The sequence below is a fragment of the Moschus berezovskii genome, chromosome 27 (assembly GCF_049115385.1).
Source record: "Moschus berezovskii isolate FMDL1 chromosome 27, NW_MosBer_1.0, whole genome shotgun sequence".
In the NCBI taxonomy this organism is placed as follows: Eukaryota; Metazoa; Chordata; class Mammalia; order Artiodactyla; family Moschidae; genus Moschus; species Moschus berezovskii.
Genome location: NC_142486.1, coordinates 39,882,238 through 39,898,565, shown reverse-complemented (window position 1 = coordinate 39,898,565; position 16,328 = coordinate 39,882,238). Strand labels below are relative to the sequence as shown.

Genomic DNA, 16,328 nt, shown 5'->3' with positions numbered 1-16,328 from the left:
ACCATTCTTAACGTTACCGCAAATGCTATATATCAAGCTTTGCTACTGAGTTGGTATCTTTTCATCTCTTCTATGGGCTTCCCTGGTGGCTCAAACGATAATCTGCCGCAATGTAGCAGACCCGGGTTAGACCCCTGGGTCGGGAATATCCCCTGGAGAAGAGAATGAGAACCCACTCCAGTATTCTTCTCTGGAGAATTCTATGGACAGAGAAACCTGGGGGGGCCACAATCCATGGGGTCGCAAAGAGTCGGACACGACTGAGTGACTAGCACACACACGTACACGCATAGATCACTGGATGGAAATTTGCATGGAAATCTTGACCCACAAAGAGCATCTCTTAAGGACAAACCCCAAAAAAGAGGCGATCCATAAGCTCTCTTCTAGGGCTGTCACAGGGGGAGGAGGGCGGGGTGGGGGTGTCGAAGGGGGCTGCAGCGGCTAAGTGGACGCTCAGGCCAGTTGGGGGCGCCCACTGAACATGCAGTCTGTTCTCAGAGAGTGCGATGGAGCCTGTGGCACCTCGGAGCACTGTGATTGGCTGGGGCTGAGGGAGGGGCGGGAAGAAGGACTTGACAGAGAGCGCTACTGCCTCTGATTGGCTGTCAGTGATAGCTCCTGACAGCCGGCGGGAGAAATGTGTAGGTCGCCGGCGCACTGGCCTTTGATTGGCTGGAGTGCGGCAGCGCACGACTCCGATTGGCTGGACCTCTCTCAGAGCGACGCGTGGCCACCTGCTGGAGGGACAAGGCCTCCGCGAGCTGAGCGCGAGGGGCCCTGACGCGGCGGCTGTGGACAAGCTGGCTGCCCGGCTTCCCCGCTCCCGCTCGCATCCGCGGCTGGCCCGCACCCGCGCCCACTCGCGGCTGGGCCGGTCCCGCGTGTCGCTGTCCTTGACCCCGCCGCCCGCGCCGTCCCTGCCGCACCCGCCGTTGCCGGGACTCCCGCCGGGCCTGAGCCCCGCGCCGCTGCCGCCGCCCTCGGCGCTCGCCCTGGCCGAGCTGCCGCCGCTGCCGGCGCTCCCGCTGCGGCCCGCGCCGCCGGCTCCCTGGGGCCCAGGCGCCCACGTGGCGCTGCCGGAGCTGCCGCCCGAAGCCTGCGTGCCCGCGCCACCCGCCGCCGCGCTCGCCCTGCAGGACCTGCCGCGGCTCCCCGCACCCGCACCGCCGCCCGCGCACCTGCCACTGCCGCCGCTACCAGAGGCCGCGGTCGCCGCCACTCCCGGTCCCGTGGGCGCGCGCGGCCGCCCGCCCCTCATCGCCGAGCCGCCCCCGCAGCCGCTGCCGCCGCTGCCTGCACGACCCTCACCCTTCAACCTGTTGGCGCCCCCAGTGCCTCGAGACTCCTGGCCACTGCCCGCCTTCCCCCCGCCACTGCCGCCGCCGCCCCCGCCGCCCTACTTCTTCCTGTCGCCTCCCTGCTGAAGACCCGGCCCTCCCCGCCCAGGAGTGGCTGCGGGCGCGTGAGTAGGCAGCCTGCCTGGACCCAGGGACTGTGCCCCTCGCCGCCTTCCCCTCGGGCAGGTTCAGAAGGCATGGGTCGGAGCACGGCCTGGGGAGCAAGGAAGGCGTGTCCCGAGCAGCTTAGGTTGGAGAAGGAAAGATCAGGCCTGAAGACAAACTCATTTGAAGATTGGAGCCATTTCTTCCATTTTTTCCTACTGCCTTACAAGAAGCCTCTGGCCTGGTCATTTGAGAATGGAACTAATTCCCTGTACTGATAAACTGGCTGGTGATCTGGGCGGGTGGGGCTGAGGAGCCCATAGCACACAGCTCGAGAAAATAAAAACAAAAAAACTTGAAGTACTTTTACTTGTATATGCAAAATGTCTTATTTTCTCTTGTATAATAAAAGGTTTGAATACTATCACTAAAGGCCTCTGCTCAAGTTTGTATGGCTTCTTGGAAACTCAGACATGCCTTCCAAGTCTTGAAAGAAGTTTGAAAGAAGTCAAACTTTCAGCTGAAATAGATCCTAGGGTCCCTTGGGCCTGGGAGCACCAGGAAACCAGTGGTGGTGATGGACAATCGATACTGTGCCTTGGAACAGGAGTGTCACATGCAAGGGCTGTGAACTCACACCCACAGGATAGGAAAACTCCCAGGGTGAGTCATGAGAGGAAGCCCCTGTCCTCTCCCCATCCTTACCACCCGCTTCCACCCCCCTTCTCCCCAGAGTGTACAGCACAGAATAAAGTTCCCTTTGTTACTCAGGTGGCTTGGGCTCAGGTAACCAGGCAGATGCCCTATCTCAATAGGCTCTTCTATAGCAGATCAGGAGTGGTATCAGGAAGCCAACTTGACCTCAGGGGACCTCTGAGAGCCTGGGACCCAGGAGCAAGAAAGGAAGTGGATGAGTTTCCCGAGGCTGCTGTAGCAAACCACCACAAACTGGGTGACTTAAAATAGTAGTTTATTCTCTCTTGGTTCTGGAAGCCAGAAGTCCAAAATCAGGATGTCCCCAGGCCACACTTCCTCCCAAGGGTCTAGGGTAGGATTCTTCCTTGACGTTTCTGGCAGGTGTTCCTTGGTTTGTGACTCCATCACTCCAATCACTGCCTCCATCTTCACAGGAACTTCTCCCTTGTATCTGTATCTCATATTTCCCCCCATCTTTTATCTCTTATGACACTTGCCATTGACTATAGGGCCCACCCTAAGTCCAGAATGATTAAGGATTAAGGAATTAAGGATCTTGAGACATTCCAGAGCTTGGGTTGTTGTTCAGTTGATAAGTCGTGTCTTACTCTTTGGGACACTGGGGATCACAGCATGCCGGGCTTCCCTGTCCTTCATCATCTCCTGGACTTTGCTCAAACTCATGTCCATTGAGCTGGTGATGCCATCCAACCGTCTCATCCTCTGTCATCCCCTTCTCCTCCTGCTTTCAATCTTTCCCAGGGCTTGGGAGCCACCCTCATCAATACAGGCAGCGTCCTCCTGCTGTGGGGCTGACCCACCTGCCATGCTGTCTTTCAGTTTCCCTAAACCATGTTTTAGGCTATTTTCTTTGCTGAACCTGAGACTTGGGTGCCCTTGGAGTCCCTGAGAAGGAACCAAAGGACCTAGTGTCTTGATAAAGCTCTCAGTGAGTGAAAGTTGCTCAGTCGTGTCTGACTCTTTGGGAGTAGAATTTGTGAACTCTTTCTGAGGGAATTCTCCAGGCCAGAATACTGGAGTGTGTAGCCTTTCCCTTCTCCATGGGATCTTCCCAACCTAGGTCTCCGGCATTGCAGGCAGATTCTTTACCAGCTGAGCCACAAGGGAAGCCTCAGTGACGAACGAAAAAAATAGAATGACTTTCCCCTGAGCTGAATCGTGGCCCAGTCCCCACGGCTGCTGGCTCACTGCTTCCTCTACCCTCTTTGTGTCCTAAAGCCCTCCTGCCCTCTGAGCCAAGACTCAGACAGTAAACAAGGACAAGACAATGTGGGCTCCTAAAGATGACAACATTCTCAGAGCTTTAGATGGATAACTGCTGCTGGTGGAAAGCTGACAAGTATGACTGATAATAAAGTTAGTTGTTACCCAGTCAATGGAGTCGGCACAGGTTTACAAGTGAAACTGTCATTATGCTCACACGTACACACACCATAGTCAATACCTCCAGTAAATCCTAAATGCTCACACGTACACACACACAGTCAATACCTCCAGTAAATCCTAAGATACACAGGGCACATGGGGCTTGGGCCAGTGGCCCTGGAGTTCGGCAGGGCAGGCTTCTCCCTCTGGTTTATAGCCAGTTGACACCGAGATTAGGCAGTTGTGAATTTGCCCAGCGAGACCTGGGTGGGGTTGACACCAGGTCTAACCCAGAGTCCACTGATCTGTGAGTGGCAAGCCAACACAGCCCTTTCTGCAACAGGGACACATGCTCGCGTGCTAAGTCACTCAGTCGTGTCCACCTCTTTGCAACCCCACGAACTGGGCCCTGCCAGGCTCCTCTCTCCATGAGATTCTCCAGGCAAGAATACTGCAGTGGGTTACCATTTTCTCCTCCAGGGGATATTCCTAGCCCAGAGATGGAACCCGAGTGTTTTATGTCTCCTGAATTGTCAGACAGGTTCTTTACCACTGGTGCCACCTGGGAAGCCCCGCTATAGGAATGTGGACAGGTGGAGGGTGGCTTCCCGCATAGTCAGATGCAGGGGGATGGTTTTAGGGAGGCTCCGCTCGGCTGTGGACAGATGGCACTGCCTTCGGTGAAAGGCGCACCAGGAGTCCCAGCTCACCACCGGGAAGTTCAGCGATGCTGGGCATGGAGCCAGTGGCTTTGAAGTTGGTCTGGGGTTGCACCAGGCTTGTCCTCTTTCCCACATGTTCTCTTGGCCAGGTTCCTTCGCTCTCTGAGCTTCCTTCCCTGCCTGTAAAATGGGGGTGTGAGCTCAGGAGAATTATTACTGGGATGTCAATTTCCTCTGCTCCTTTTGGTTCAGCAGCCGGGGGCTTTCTGCCTGTATATTGGGGCCTCAGGAAATGGGTGACGCAGCCTTCTGGGTTGTTGTGCAGCCCCCATAGCCACCTCCTGACCCCTGGTGGCTCTGGTCAGTTCCCCCTCTTTTGTCCTGTCCCCCTGTAAGGGGATCGAGATGGACTATAGGGTTGGCGTTGACCTCTCCCCCCTCGCCTCCATCTAAGCTGAGCCCCGGTCTCTTGGGCCCACCTGAGGCTCCAGCCCCTCCACCCTCCCAGAGAGAACAAAGGTTTGATTTGGTTCTTTCACTCCTCGGTTTCCTCCCCGTTCCTCCCCGCCCTCCACCCCCTGTACAGCAGGGAAGGTTCCCCTCCCACCTCTCTCCCAGGAGGCGGTGATTCCTGGGGACTTGGTAAATTGTCATTGAGATGGTAACTTCACAGTGGGGGTGCTGGTCTCTTCCCAACAACGGCCTTCCAACCCGAGTCCCTGCCCCTCCGTAGACCCCAACTTTAACCCTTCAGTTCCCAGATCCTACTGAATCAAGGCTGACCAGAAAACCCTAGAGAGGGCCGGGGCCTCCTAGCTGCGGCCTAAGGAGGGCTGAGGGCTGAGGGTGGGCGGCACATTCCAGCCCTGGTGCCCTGGGGCTCTGTCCTCCCCCCTCCCCCCACCCCGGGACCCTGGGCCTCTCCTTGTTCTCTGACGAATGTCCCCACATTGACTCCCCCTCTGAGCTGTGGGAGTAGATGCCTTATCAGGAGGGAGAGGAGATGTGCGGCAGGTGTGGCTGGGTTTGCTCTCTGGGGGCAACAGTGAGAGGGGGCGTCTTCATCTCCTGAGTGCCCACCTCCCACGAGGCTGCGCGAGGGGCAGTGTAGAGGGTAGATGATGGGATCTAGGAAACCTAGGGGCTGCTTAGTGCCATCTCTGGGCACAAGCTTACCTGGTGTGTGCAGCGCCCCCACTAGGCCCTGTTGCCTAGGTGGGGTGGGCAGGCGGGCAGGATAGAGCCGCCAGTGGACTTAGTAGGCCTTGAAAGCAAGGCCTCCCTGGTGCTTCTTACCCGGTGACTTAGACAGAAATGAATCTGCCTGCAATGCAGGAGACCCAGGTTCGATCCCTGGGTGGGGAAGATCCCCTGAAGGACGAAATGGCAACCCACTCCAGTCTTCTTGCCTGGAGAATCCCACAGACAGAGAAGCCTGGAGGGCTACAGTCCACGGGGTCGCACAGAGTCAGACATGACTGAACGACTAACACAGTAAAGCCAGGCCTGACTGCAGGCTGACCCACTGTCCCCGTCCCCCTCACCCTGACACAGGACTCTGCTCAAACTAGTAATTACCAGGCAAATCAAGATGAGCTGGTGGCCTTATACTCTAGGCCAGAGGCAGACTGTCTCCAGGCCTAGAGAGAGAAAAGGCCCCGGGCTGGGGCTGTCCAGGATGGGAGGCCTTTTGTACGTGGGTCGGTGGGCCCTCCCAGGAACAGGGCTGGCTGCTGCCTGACACCTACCCAAACCTGTGTGACTGGATTCCTGGCAGCCCTGGAGGGAGCCCACTGAAGGCTTGCCTCTATTTGCCCTTCTTTCTCCACACCCCCCCTTCCCCCATGAAATGTGAGTCCTCAGGGGCCTGGACTAGCTGGACAACCCACCCTTGCTTCCCCCCTGCTCATCCCAGCCAGCAGGGAGCTCTGGTCATTTCCCAGCCTTTGCATCAGCACCCTCCTCCCCGTTCTCAGGCCAGGGCCGCCAGGTTGGCCGACACTCTGCTTCTCTCTGGGGAGGGTCTCTGCCCCTTTCTGGGGAGGCTCCCCGGCCACTGGAGTCCACCTATCAGACCCTCTGATTGGCACTGGCCTCAGTCTCTCCACCTGCAATGCGGGAGGCCTGGGTTCAATCCCCTGGAGAAGGGAACGGCTACCCACTCCAGTATTCTGGCATGGAGAATTCCATGGAACCTCAAAGAGTTGGACAGAACTGAGTGATTTTCACTCACTCAGTCTGTTCATTTAAGGAGGAGGGGTTCTCCTGCTTTTCTGGGGGCGCCCATCCCTTTGCAGATATGATTAAGATATAAACCTCTTTTCCAAAAAATTGCTAAAAGCCGTTCCCAGAGCATTGCAGCCACTTGAAGTTAGAATTCTTTATAAATGCAGCCCCACCGGGCAGATGAGGAGGATGAGGGGACGACCCCTCCCCCAGGGTCTCCAAGTGGAGCAGCGACTAGGTGTATATGGGGGGGTGCCCTCCCATCCCTGCCCCCACAGGCCAGATGAGCTCCAGCTTCCTCCGGGGGAGTTGGGGGAGGTGAGAGGCTCTCCCCCGGGAGTCCTCCCTCTCACCCTGGAGACAGGAATTTTCATCAGCCCCCAACTCCTTTTCACACAATAAAACTCAGTGCTTAGCACCCAGGGAGGGCCTTGAAGGAGCTCATGCCTCCCCCCAAAATGAGGGGCTGCTGTTTGTGGGTCCTGTGAGGTTTCTCAAGGGGGTCTTTGACCCAAGGAGGCTTGACCTTCTGTGAATTTGCTCCTGGCTGGGGAGGTGGGTGGGTTGGGGGGGAGTGGGAAGGACTTGAGCCGTGGTCTGCGTGACCCACAAGGGGAGTCTTGGGCTCTCATGGGGTCTTCAGGAAGGGGTGTGTGTCCTGAGTTCTGAGGCAGGGCTCAAGGACTCCCAAGTCACCTGGGCCTCATCCCCCTCACCCTTCCCTGCGGTGTCTCCCCAGATAGAGCCGGCGCTGGGCTGCCCCCAGCCAGGGCTCTCCCTCTGCTACTCTCCCCCTTCCCCCACCTTCACAAGAGGCTCTTTTTCCCCCGGCCCCTCGACACCCTCAGCTGCTCAGCTCAGCCCCCAGTGGCAGCAATAGGGGTGGGGAAGGCACACCTGAGCTGAAGTCAAGGTGTGTGGGGGGGTGGTTTTCTAGGCCGTTGCCCGGGCGATGCCACCTGAGCTGGGTGCCAGGCACCTGTCGCCAGGGGAACAATGCAGGCGGGGCCGCTCCCTCGGGAGCAGCCAGAGCCACTAGGCTGAGACGGGAGATGGATCAGATTCCAGAGAGTGCTGGGTGGGTGGGCTGGGGGGACAGGGGTGTGCGATACTGGGGAAGCTGGTGCGTCTGCATCATGAAACAGAAACAGGACGGGGAGGGGGAGAGCAAAGACAGCGGGAGGCCGGGTTTCAGGAGGCTCCGCATGGTGCCCAAGGGGTCCTCCCACTTTCAGCCTGAGCCAGGGCCAGTCCAGTCTCCTTCTCATTCCTTTGTTCCTGCGTCCCCACCGGCGTGGAGGTTCTTTCCTCCCCGGTTCGTTCCTGGTCACCAATGCCCCCGCGACTCTGAGCCCCCCCGCCAGCCCCGCCTCCTCCGATCACTCCGGCTCCTCCCCGGCCTCAGCCTTAAAACCCCCCCGCCGCCTGCAGCCGGGAGTCCCCAGGTGGCACCGCCGGGTGAGCCACTCAGTCCTACCCAGAACCTGCGCCAACCCTAGGCAAGGGACACGGCTCCGCTTGGCTCTCCTCTGCCGGCAGGTGGGTCGGGAGAGTCTGTGCAAGCTGGTCAGACAGGTGGCGTCGGGACCGACTGCAGGGCACCTGAGGGGCGACGGAACCCGCCTGGGAACAGCAGCCACTCAGCCGAGCAAGACTTTGGGGTGGATTTGTTGCTGGGGGTTCAGAGATACGTCTGTGAAGGGCACAGAGCAAGGAGGCGCCCGCAAGACTCTCTTGGATGTGGTGAGCGTTGTCTAGGTCAGAGGACGCTGAAGCGCCCTTGCTGGGCACGGAGACCCCCACACCTGCGTTCCCACAGGCGTGGAGTATCGGACCCACTCCTCTGCTTAGAGTGGGGAAGACCTGACTGAGGGAGGGGACAGATGGCTTCCACCGGCCTTGAACTCCTGGGTATGACCCTGGCTGTGCTGGGCTGGCTGGGGACCCTGGTGTCCTGTGCCCTGCCCCTGTGGAAGGTGACCGCCTTCATCGGCAACAGCATCGTGGTGGCCCAGGTGGTGTGGGAGGGGCTGTGGATGTCCTGCGTGGTGCAGAGCACGGGCCAGATGCAGTGCAAGGTGTACGACTCGCTGCTGGCGCTGCCGCAGGACCTGCAGGCCGCCCGCGCCCTCTGCGTCATCGCCCTCCTGCTGGCCCTGTTTGGGGTGCTGCTGGCCATCACGGGCGCCCAGTGCACCACCTGCGTGGAGGACGAGGGCGCCAAGGCCCGCATCGTGCTCACCGCGGGAGTCCTCCTGCTCCTGGCGGGCGTCCTGGTGCTCATCCCTGTGTGCTGGACGGCTCACGCCATCATCCAGGACTTCTACAACCCCCTGGTGGCTGAGGCCCTCAAGCGGGAGCTGGGAGCCTCCCTCTACCTGGGCTGGGCCGCGTCTGCCCTGCTTCTGCTGGGTGGGGGGCTACTGTGTTGCACGTGCCCCCCGCCCCAGATCGAGCGGCCCCGGGGACCGAGGCTGGGCTACTCTATCCCCTCCCGCTCGGGGGCATCTGGGCTGGACAAGAGGGACTACGTGTGAGGCAAATGTCCCAGGAAGCCTGCTGCTGGAAACCTTGACCTTGTGCTGGCTGCCCCGCCCTCAACCTTGCCTTCTACTCTCACCCCTCTACCAGGTGGAACACACTTTCCAGAGGTGGGAGCAGGCCTGGCTGCAGATCTAGTCTCAGCACCCGGCCAGGCCTGAGTGAGCCTCCGTGGAGGCCCCACCTCTAACCTGGCCGGTGCTCCTGCTTCTTTCTTCTTCTGTCCTGGATTCAGGCTGGTCCTCCTCTTCTTGGGTCCCCCCTTGCTCCCAGAACCTGGGCTTCACCCAAAGAGCAGTAGCTCCTGATGCCTTCTCTGGCCTGGAGCTGGCCCTCTCCGCCTGGCCACTACCGGCATCCAGAGCAGCAGCTCTCCTCCAGGCTCAGAGACCCTGCCCGTCACCTCCCTCCTCACCCCACCTTCAAGTAGGGAATAAACAGAGCATTTGTAACTCAGAATAAGCAGAGTATTTGTGATTGGGCTGGGAAGACCTGATGGCCTCCCATGGGTTTGTCAGGCAAGGCCTGCTCCAGGTCATGCCCAGGTGGTGACCTCACTCAGGCCATGCAAGTCACCGGGCGGGGAATGGAATGACAACACAGGAGCTGTGCCACTCGTGCCCACCTCCTCCTGCCAGTCTGGCATTCAGCAACCTCCCCAGCAACACCAAAGGTAAGTAATCAAACAAAACATGCTTTATTTAGTACAAACTGGTGAGTGTGGGCAGGACATGGCAAGTGCACAGGGGCTGGAATAGGAAGGTCAGGGGTCAGCACAAGGGGGACATGACTCAGGATGCAGGAGCCAGAGGTCAGAAGACTTGGAGACTGGCGGGTCTTTGGTAACTTATCACCTGCTCTTCTGGAGGCTACATGAGGCTCGAGAGCCCCTGGGGGTTCCAGAAGCTTGACCAGCAAGGAAAGGCTTGTCTTAGGGAGGCCCCACCCCCAGCACCAGCAACGGACAGCATGGTACCCTTCACACAGGGACCACAGTTCCAAGTTGGTCTCTAAGAGAGGGTTGTCCAGGGTGGAGAACAATCCAGAAACTGAAGCATAACCTTTTTGGCTCCATCTTCCAAAGTGAGGAACACCAGCAGCAGACCCCAGGTAGATTAAGTGGATTAATCACTGCCCCCCTCCCCCAATAAGAAGCCAAAACAACCCCAAAGCTGTCACGGATCACCATCTCCATGACTCCAGTGCAGTGAGTTAGACTCCACTGTCAAAGGAGCCCCCACTCCCCTACCCAAATTAGACGTAATTCTTAGTGGGGTATTCAGAGGGACCCCGAGAGGCGGTATGTGGGGCTGATACTGAGTATCGGGCCATATAATGGCTGGAGCTCCGGGAGCCCCCAGAGGGGCAGGTGCAGCACAGTAGCCCCCCACCCAGCAACAAAAGGCCGGAAGCCGCCCAACCCAGGTAGAGGGAAGCTCCCAGCTCCCGCTTTTGGGCCTCGACCACCAGAGGGTTGTAGAAGTCCTGGATGATGGTGTGGGCGGTCCAGCACACAGGGATCAGGGTCAGGACCCCCGAGATGACAAAGATGATCCCAGAGGTGAGCACCAGGCGGGCCTTGGAGTCCTTGTCCTCCAAGCAGGTGGTGCACTTGGCTCCGGCGAGGTAGACCAGCAGGCCGAGCAGGGCCACGAGGAGAGTGATGACGCAGAGGGCACGGGCAGCCTGCAGGTCCTGTGGCAGCGCCAGCAGCGAGTCGTACACCTTGCACTGCATCTGGCCTGTGCTCTGCACCACACAGGACATCCACAGCCCCTCCCACACCACCTGGGCCACCACGATGCTGTTGCCGATGAAGGCGGTCACCTTCCACAGGGGCAGGGCACAGGACACCAGGGCATTCACCCAGCCAAACAGGGTCAGGACGATCCCCAGGATTTGCAGACCAGCGGAAGCCATGGCAAGGCTGGGGCTGAGAGGCTGCACTGGGGGACAAAAGTAGAGTAAGGTTAAGACCAGCTGGCTCAGCCCCTCGTTCCCAATGAATGCTAGGTCCCATGCCACAGCCACCACACAGGACACCAAGAGTATGAACCCTGGAAGTCAGTATGAACCCTGTAGATGGGCAAGGCATGCTTCAGCATTAATTTCTCCCTAGGAAATGGCAGCCCACTCCAGTATTCTTGCCTGGAGAATCCCATGGACAGAGGAGCCTGACAGGCTATAATCCATGGGGTTGCAAGAGCCAGACACGACTTAGTGACTAAACCACCAGTTATGTGACAGGCACTGGCGTATAAGAGTGAAAAAGTAAGCAGCCCAGTCCTGGTTGCTATATAAAGCACCTATGCAAATGCTGGGGTTCCATGGTGGCTCAAACAGTAAAGAATCCACCTGCAATGCAGGAGATCTGGGTTTGATCCCTAGGTTGGGAAGATCCCCTGAAGAAGGAAATGGCAACCCATTCCAGGATTCTTGCCTGGGGAATTCCATGGACAGAGGAGCCTGGTGAGCTACAGTCTACAGGGTCGCAGAGACATGACTGAACTACTAACACACACACACACACACACACACACACACATGCAAAGGTTAGCCCATGGCCCTTTGGGTACAAAGGGATAAAAAGGACGAAACAACAGAATGCAACTTTTCAGTAGTTTCCACAGGGCAAATGGGTGCTGGATTGGCTCTAGCCATGAGTTCCAGGCTTAAAACTTAGTTTTAACACCAAGAACAGATCCAAGTTTCCTCTTAGCATCCAACATAAGTGTTCAAACCCTTCACCCCAACTTGGATCCATACCCCAAAACAAGTGGTTGCTAGTTTGATCTTAAGATATAGTGTGGACGGTGGCCAGACAGTCCTGGCCTTGCTCACCACTGCCTGGTTCAAACCAGCTCCACCCATTCAAAACCTGGATGGGGCAGGAGAGGTGGAGAAGAAACACAACAAACAATAACACCAGCCCTTCCCACCCAAAGTACTTCCTTTCCCAAGGTCCTCAGCTGCCTCCTGGGGTCCTGCCCTCTGCCTTGCCCCGGGTCCACAGAACAGACTCCCAAGGTTGGTGACATTTTCTTGTGTATTCTTGCCCCAAATGCCATCCTCTCAGGGCCCAATTTCCTCTAAAAGAAGCTGCCACCTTTGGAGTCTGTCCAGTGAACCAGCTCCTCTGGGGCAACTCTGGCCCCCTCACATCCTGATTTGTTTCGGACGTCGTTTGGGGGGCGATCAGTTCCGTTCAGGGTACCCCTATGATCCTCCATTGTACAAAGTTCCCGCGCAAGGCTGGGACCAAACTTAGCACCAGCCCCAGGGGGTGGCCAGAGGGCAGACTCTCCATTCCTTTGCACCCCGCCCATAACCCGGGAAAACTCATGACCTCAGGGGAGATCGGACGGGGAGGGCCATACTGCGAAAATCCCAAGCCCAGGGTCAGCCCTCCAGGCCTCTCCGGCCAGGTTAGGGTGGGGGCCACGCTAGCCTAGGCACCCGGCACCTCCTCCTTAAAAGCGCGCCCCTGCTCTCGGCCCCATCCCTTTCCACGCGCTACGGCTTCGGCTCACCCGAGGGCGTCCCCTCCCGCTCTCGATCCCTATTTCCCCTGAGTCTGACCCGAAGGAGGGTGTCATCCCCCCGCCGTGGAAGCCGCGCACCTTGGAGGGGCTAAGGGCGGCGCTCGCCGCGGGGTCCGCTCGCACAGGTGAGGGGGAGAAGGGCCCGGCCCTGGAGAGCAGGGCAGGTGGGGGAGGGGCTCCCGGGTTTCGGTGCCTTTGTCCCAGGCAGGGGGAGGGGCGCTTAACCCTTCCGCCGAAGGACCTCTTCAGGGCCCCGGTTCGGGTGCAGGCGTCCCCCGGCCCCCAGGGGCTCACGGTCAAATCAGCTCAGGTTCGTCCCACGCATCGCAACCCAACTCTGCCACGACCCACGCACCCCGCAATCCCATGTGTCTACCCCTTCCCCCACGACAGGAGCACCTGCCCAGGCTCACCTGAGAAGGAGTCCACAAAGATTCTGAGTATCCGGCAGAGTGTGGAGATGGGGGCGGAGACGGGGGGTCTTTAAAGAGGCAGTGACGTCACCGGACCACCGCCCTGGGGAGGGGCAGAGACCCTTGTCCGACTTGCGGCGAATCCCAACCTGGTCAGTAAGCGGCGCTTGAACCTGCAGCCTCTGCTCGCACACCTCTGGCCAGGGCGCCTGGTAGCAGCCGGCTGCAGTTCTGCCCGCTGGGAAGGCGCGCGGTGTGGAGCCGAACAGAGCTCGAACAGATCTCGGGTCTGGACTCCGGAACTCACCTAACCTTCCCGAGCCTCATTTCACTCCGAAAAAGGGAGACAGCATTTTACCAGTCAATCCTAAAATAAATCAATCCTGAATATTCATTGAAAGTACTGATGCTGAAGCTGAAGCTCCAATATTTTGGCCACCTGATGAGAACAGTGAAGTAACATGAAGTGCGCGGCTGACTCTTTGCGAGTCCACGGACTATATAGTCCATGGTCTCCCGCATTGCGGCCGGATTCCTCACCAGCTGAGCCACGAGGGAAGCCCAAGAATACTTTGGGTGGGTAGCTATCACTTCTCCAGGGGACCTTCCCGACCCAGGAATCGAACCAGGGTCTCCTGCATTGCAGGCTGATTCTTTACCAGCTGAGCTATCAGTGAAGCCCTGACGTTAAGAGAGGACTCATTGAAAAAGACCCTGATGCTGGGAAAGATTGAAGGCAGAAGGAGAAGGGGACAACAGAGGATGAGTTGGTTGGATGGCATCACTGACTCGATGGACATGAGTTTGAGCAAACTCAGGGAGATCACAGTGAAAGACAGGGAGGTCTGGCGTGCTGCAGTCCATCGCAAAGAGTCGGACACCACTGAGCGACTGAACAAAAAACATCAACAAATGTACTAAGGTAGCAATGAAACGACACAGTAGTATTATTTTTGTTATATTATTATACCGTCGGGGCCCTTAAGAAAGCTGCGGTTATCTCTGAGATGGGTTGTTTCGTGTCAGACCCGCCCCCTCGCCCAACACACACCTCCCGGGCTTCAGCCACCGAGAAGGCAAGGCCACATCTGCCTCCCTTCGGCATTCTGGCAGCTCCGGCGCAGAGGAGGCGTTTGTTGAGCGAATGCCTGAACTTAGCGGGCGGGGCTGGGCGGGACGGGGTGTCTAGGGGCGGGCCGTGGGGGCCGGGCCAAGACGACGGGTCCGCCCCGGAAGGCGGGGGCGGGGGCGGGGCCGCCGCTGTGTGCCCTGGTCCACCCGTGGCGAGCGCAGACGGCAGCGGCTGCCAGAAGAGCACCATGGCTTCCTGCCCGCTACGCCCGCTGCTGCGGCTCCTCGTGCTGGGGCTCGGGCTGGCGCTGCTGCGGGCCGCGGCCGGGGAGCGAGTGCCAGGTATGCCGGTCCTCGGCCGGACGGGAGGGCGTGGGAGCGGGGGAGTCCCCAGGCCGGGATCGGGGAGCCGGCACCAGGAGCCTAGAGGCGGGGCAGAACCGGGGGACCAGGCGGACACGGGGATCCGGGGTCAGACAGTCCCCAGACACGGCCTCCCCTGATCAGGAGAGGTCCCATCCCGCTCCCAGCTTCTTCCGTAGTCCGGGTCTCAGTTTCCCGCCTGTCAGACGTGGGGGGCGGGGTGTTTCTGTCCTGAGAGTCTGGACTCGGAAGTGGAGAAAGTTTGAGGGAGGGATGTCTCGTCTAGTAAGGCGGCACGCCCCCAACCTGATCAATACCGGGTCTGCCCACCCCGCCTTAACCGAAGAGTGGGGGGCTGTTGAGGGGCACGGAGGTCTGTGCCCCCTATACCATGTGGGGTGCCCCCTTCCATCCGGTGACTTCAGTGCCCAGCTATGCGGGGGGAGGGACCGGGGTCGGGCCCGGTGCCCGGGAATGAGTCACCCGCCGGCAGCGGGGTGGGGGGGCCGGTTATGGGGACCTGACTGCCCCCCTCCAAGCGTCCCGCACTATGCCCCCTGCTCCCCCGCGCTGCCGTGTCCCGGTCGGGCCGTGCGAGGAATGCGGAGGGCGCCGGTGACTCACGTTATTCGAGCCGGGCCGACCCTGACCTCAGCCCCCAAAATAGCCGCGCCCCGCCCCCAGCCTCTGACCCGCGGCCCCCTCCCCAGGCACCACCCCTTGCTCTCGCGGCACCTCCTGGAGCGCGGACCTAGACAAGTGCATGGACTGCGCCTCGTGCCGGGCGAGACCGCATAGCGACTTCTGCCTGGGCTGTGAGTGGGGGCGGGGTCGGGGCGACCGGACCCCAGGCTAGGGGCGAGGCTTGCGGGGTGGAGGGGGAAGCAGGGGACTTGAGATCTGGGAAATTAATCGGGGTTGGGGGTGGAGGCTGGAGTGAGGAAGGGGCTCTCACCAGGGTAGTGACCTGGGGGAGGGAAGCCTGGAGGTTTCGATCTAGGGCGTGAGGCTAACCTGAGAGGGGCGAGGTCTGACTTGAAGTCCCGCCCCCAGGCACTTCGGCCCCTCCAGCCCCCTTCAGGTTGCTGTGGCCCATCCTGGGGGGCGCCCTGGGCCTGGCCCTCGTGCTGGGGCTGCTTTCTGGCTTCCTGGTCTGGAGACGGTGCCGCAGGAGAGAGAAGTTTACCAGTAAGTGTGTCCCCGCCCGCCCGATAGCCCCCCATCATTCCTCAACATCTCCCCCACTCCTGACACCCTTCTTCTTATCTTGCAGCCCCCATCGAGGAGACCGGTGGGGAGAGCTGTCCTGGCGTGGCCCTGATCCAGTGACAGGGCGCGCCCCCTGCCAGCAGGAGGCTGTGCCCGCTCATCATTCATTCATTCATTCTGGAGCCAGCCCCAGCCTCCCAGACACAGGCAGAGCCAGGCTGCTCCAACCACAGGGGTGTGGAGGGATGGGGGACAGTGAATCACCTCTCTAAGGTCTGGGCCCAAGCTTCCGAAGGGCCTTCCAAGGTGTCTGACTGCCCTGTCTTTGGCTCCAGAATAGAAAAGGAGACCCTGGCTGGCTCATGCCAGACAGCTGACGCTAAGGAACCGCAGCATTTGCACAAGGGTCCCCACCCCCACCCCCACCATGGCCTGGGGGCCAGGCTGACCTGAGGGACCGACACACCAGGTCCCACCCACTCAGATGTACTGAAATTCCACCACTTGGGGTCTCAGCCTGGGGGCGTTAGGGACCTGTTCCTAACACTAGAGGGCTGGCCCTCTAATGGGGCTGGCCCTAAGACTCTGCCCCCTCGGACCCCCTAACACAGGGGGAGATATTTATTTGGGGAGAAAATGTGGAGGGGGAGAGAATTTATTAATAAAAGAATCTTTAACTTTAAATGGTTTGGAGAGTGGCATGATCCCAGCCTGACTTCCCAGAGCTGGAGGGGAGGAGTGAGTCACCGCGGGGGTGGGGGCGAGGCTCTGACT

General features: G+C 59.4%; 3 protein-coding genes across 3 annotated transcripts; 2 read left to right on the top strand and 1 right to left on the bottom strand.

Moving 5' to 3' along the window:
* The first annotated feature begins 8,298 nt into the window (after window positions 1-8,298).
* On the top strand, window positions 8,299-9,291 carry CLDN9 (claudin 9). The gene has a single exon (XM_055408874.2). The coding sequence runs from the start codon at window positions 8,299-8,301 to the stop codon at window positions 8,950-8,952; it is 654 nt and encodes a 217-aa protein (XP_055264849.1). The 3' UTR covers window positions 8,953-9,291.
* Window positions 9,292-10,210: 919 nt separating this feature from the next.
* On the bottom strand, window positions 10,211-10,888 carry CLDN6 (claudin 6). Its single transcript, XM_055408875.2, has one exon. The coding sequence runs from the start codon at window positions 10,874-10,876 to the stop codon at window positions 10,211-10,213; it is 666 nt and encodes a 221-aa protein (XP_055264850.1). The 5' UTR covers window positions 10,877-10,888.
* Window positions 10,889-14,166: 3,278 nt separating this feature from the next.
* Window positions 14,167-16,238, top strand: TNFRSF12A (TNF receptor superfamily member 12A). Its single transcript, XM_055409297.1, has 4 exons — window positions 14,167-14,324; window positions 15,056-15,160; window positions 15,399-15,533; window positions 15,619-16,238. The coding sequence occupies exons 1-4, from the start codon at window positions 14,231-14,233 to the stop codon at window positions 15,672-15,674; spliced, it is 390 nt and encodes a 129-aa protein (XP_055265272.1). The 5' UTR covers window positions 14,167-14,230; the 3' UTR covers window positions 15,675-16,238.
* The last annotated feature ends 90 nt before the right edge of the window (window positions 16,239-16,328 follow it).

Bases quoted from the DNA above. Each gene is read 5' to 3' on its own strand.
- CLDN9 (XM_055408874.2), top strand. From the start codon at position 8,299: ATGGCTTCCACCGGCCTTGAACTCCTGGGTATGACCCTGGCTGTGCTG.
- CLDN6 (XM_055408875.2), bottom strand. From the start codon at position 10,876: ATGGCTTCCGCTGGTCTGCAAATCCTGGGGATCGTCCTGACCCTGTTT.
- TNFRSF12A (XM_055409297.1), top strand. From the start codon at position 14,231: ATGGCTTCCTGCCCGCTACGCCCGCTGCTGCGGCTCCTCGTGCTGGGG. The intron at 14,325-15,055 runs GTATGCCGGTCC...CCCCCTCCCCAG, and splicing joins GGCCGGGGAGCGAGTGCCAG to GCACCACCCCTTGCTCTCGC. The intron at 15,534-15,618 runs GTAAGTGTGTCC...CTTATCTTGCAG, and splicing joins CAGGAGAGAGAAGTTTACCA to CCCCCATCGAGGAGACCGGT.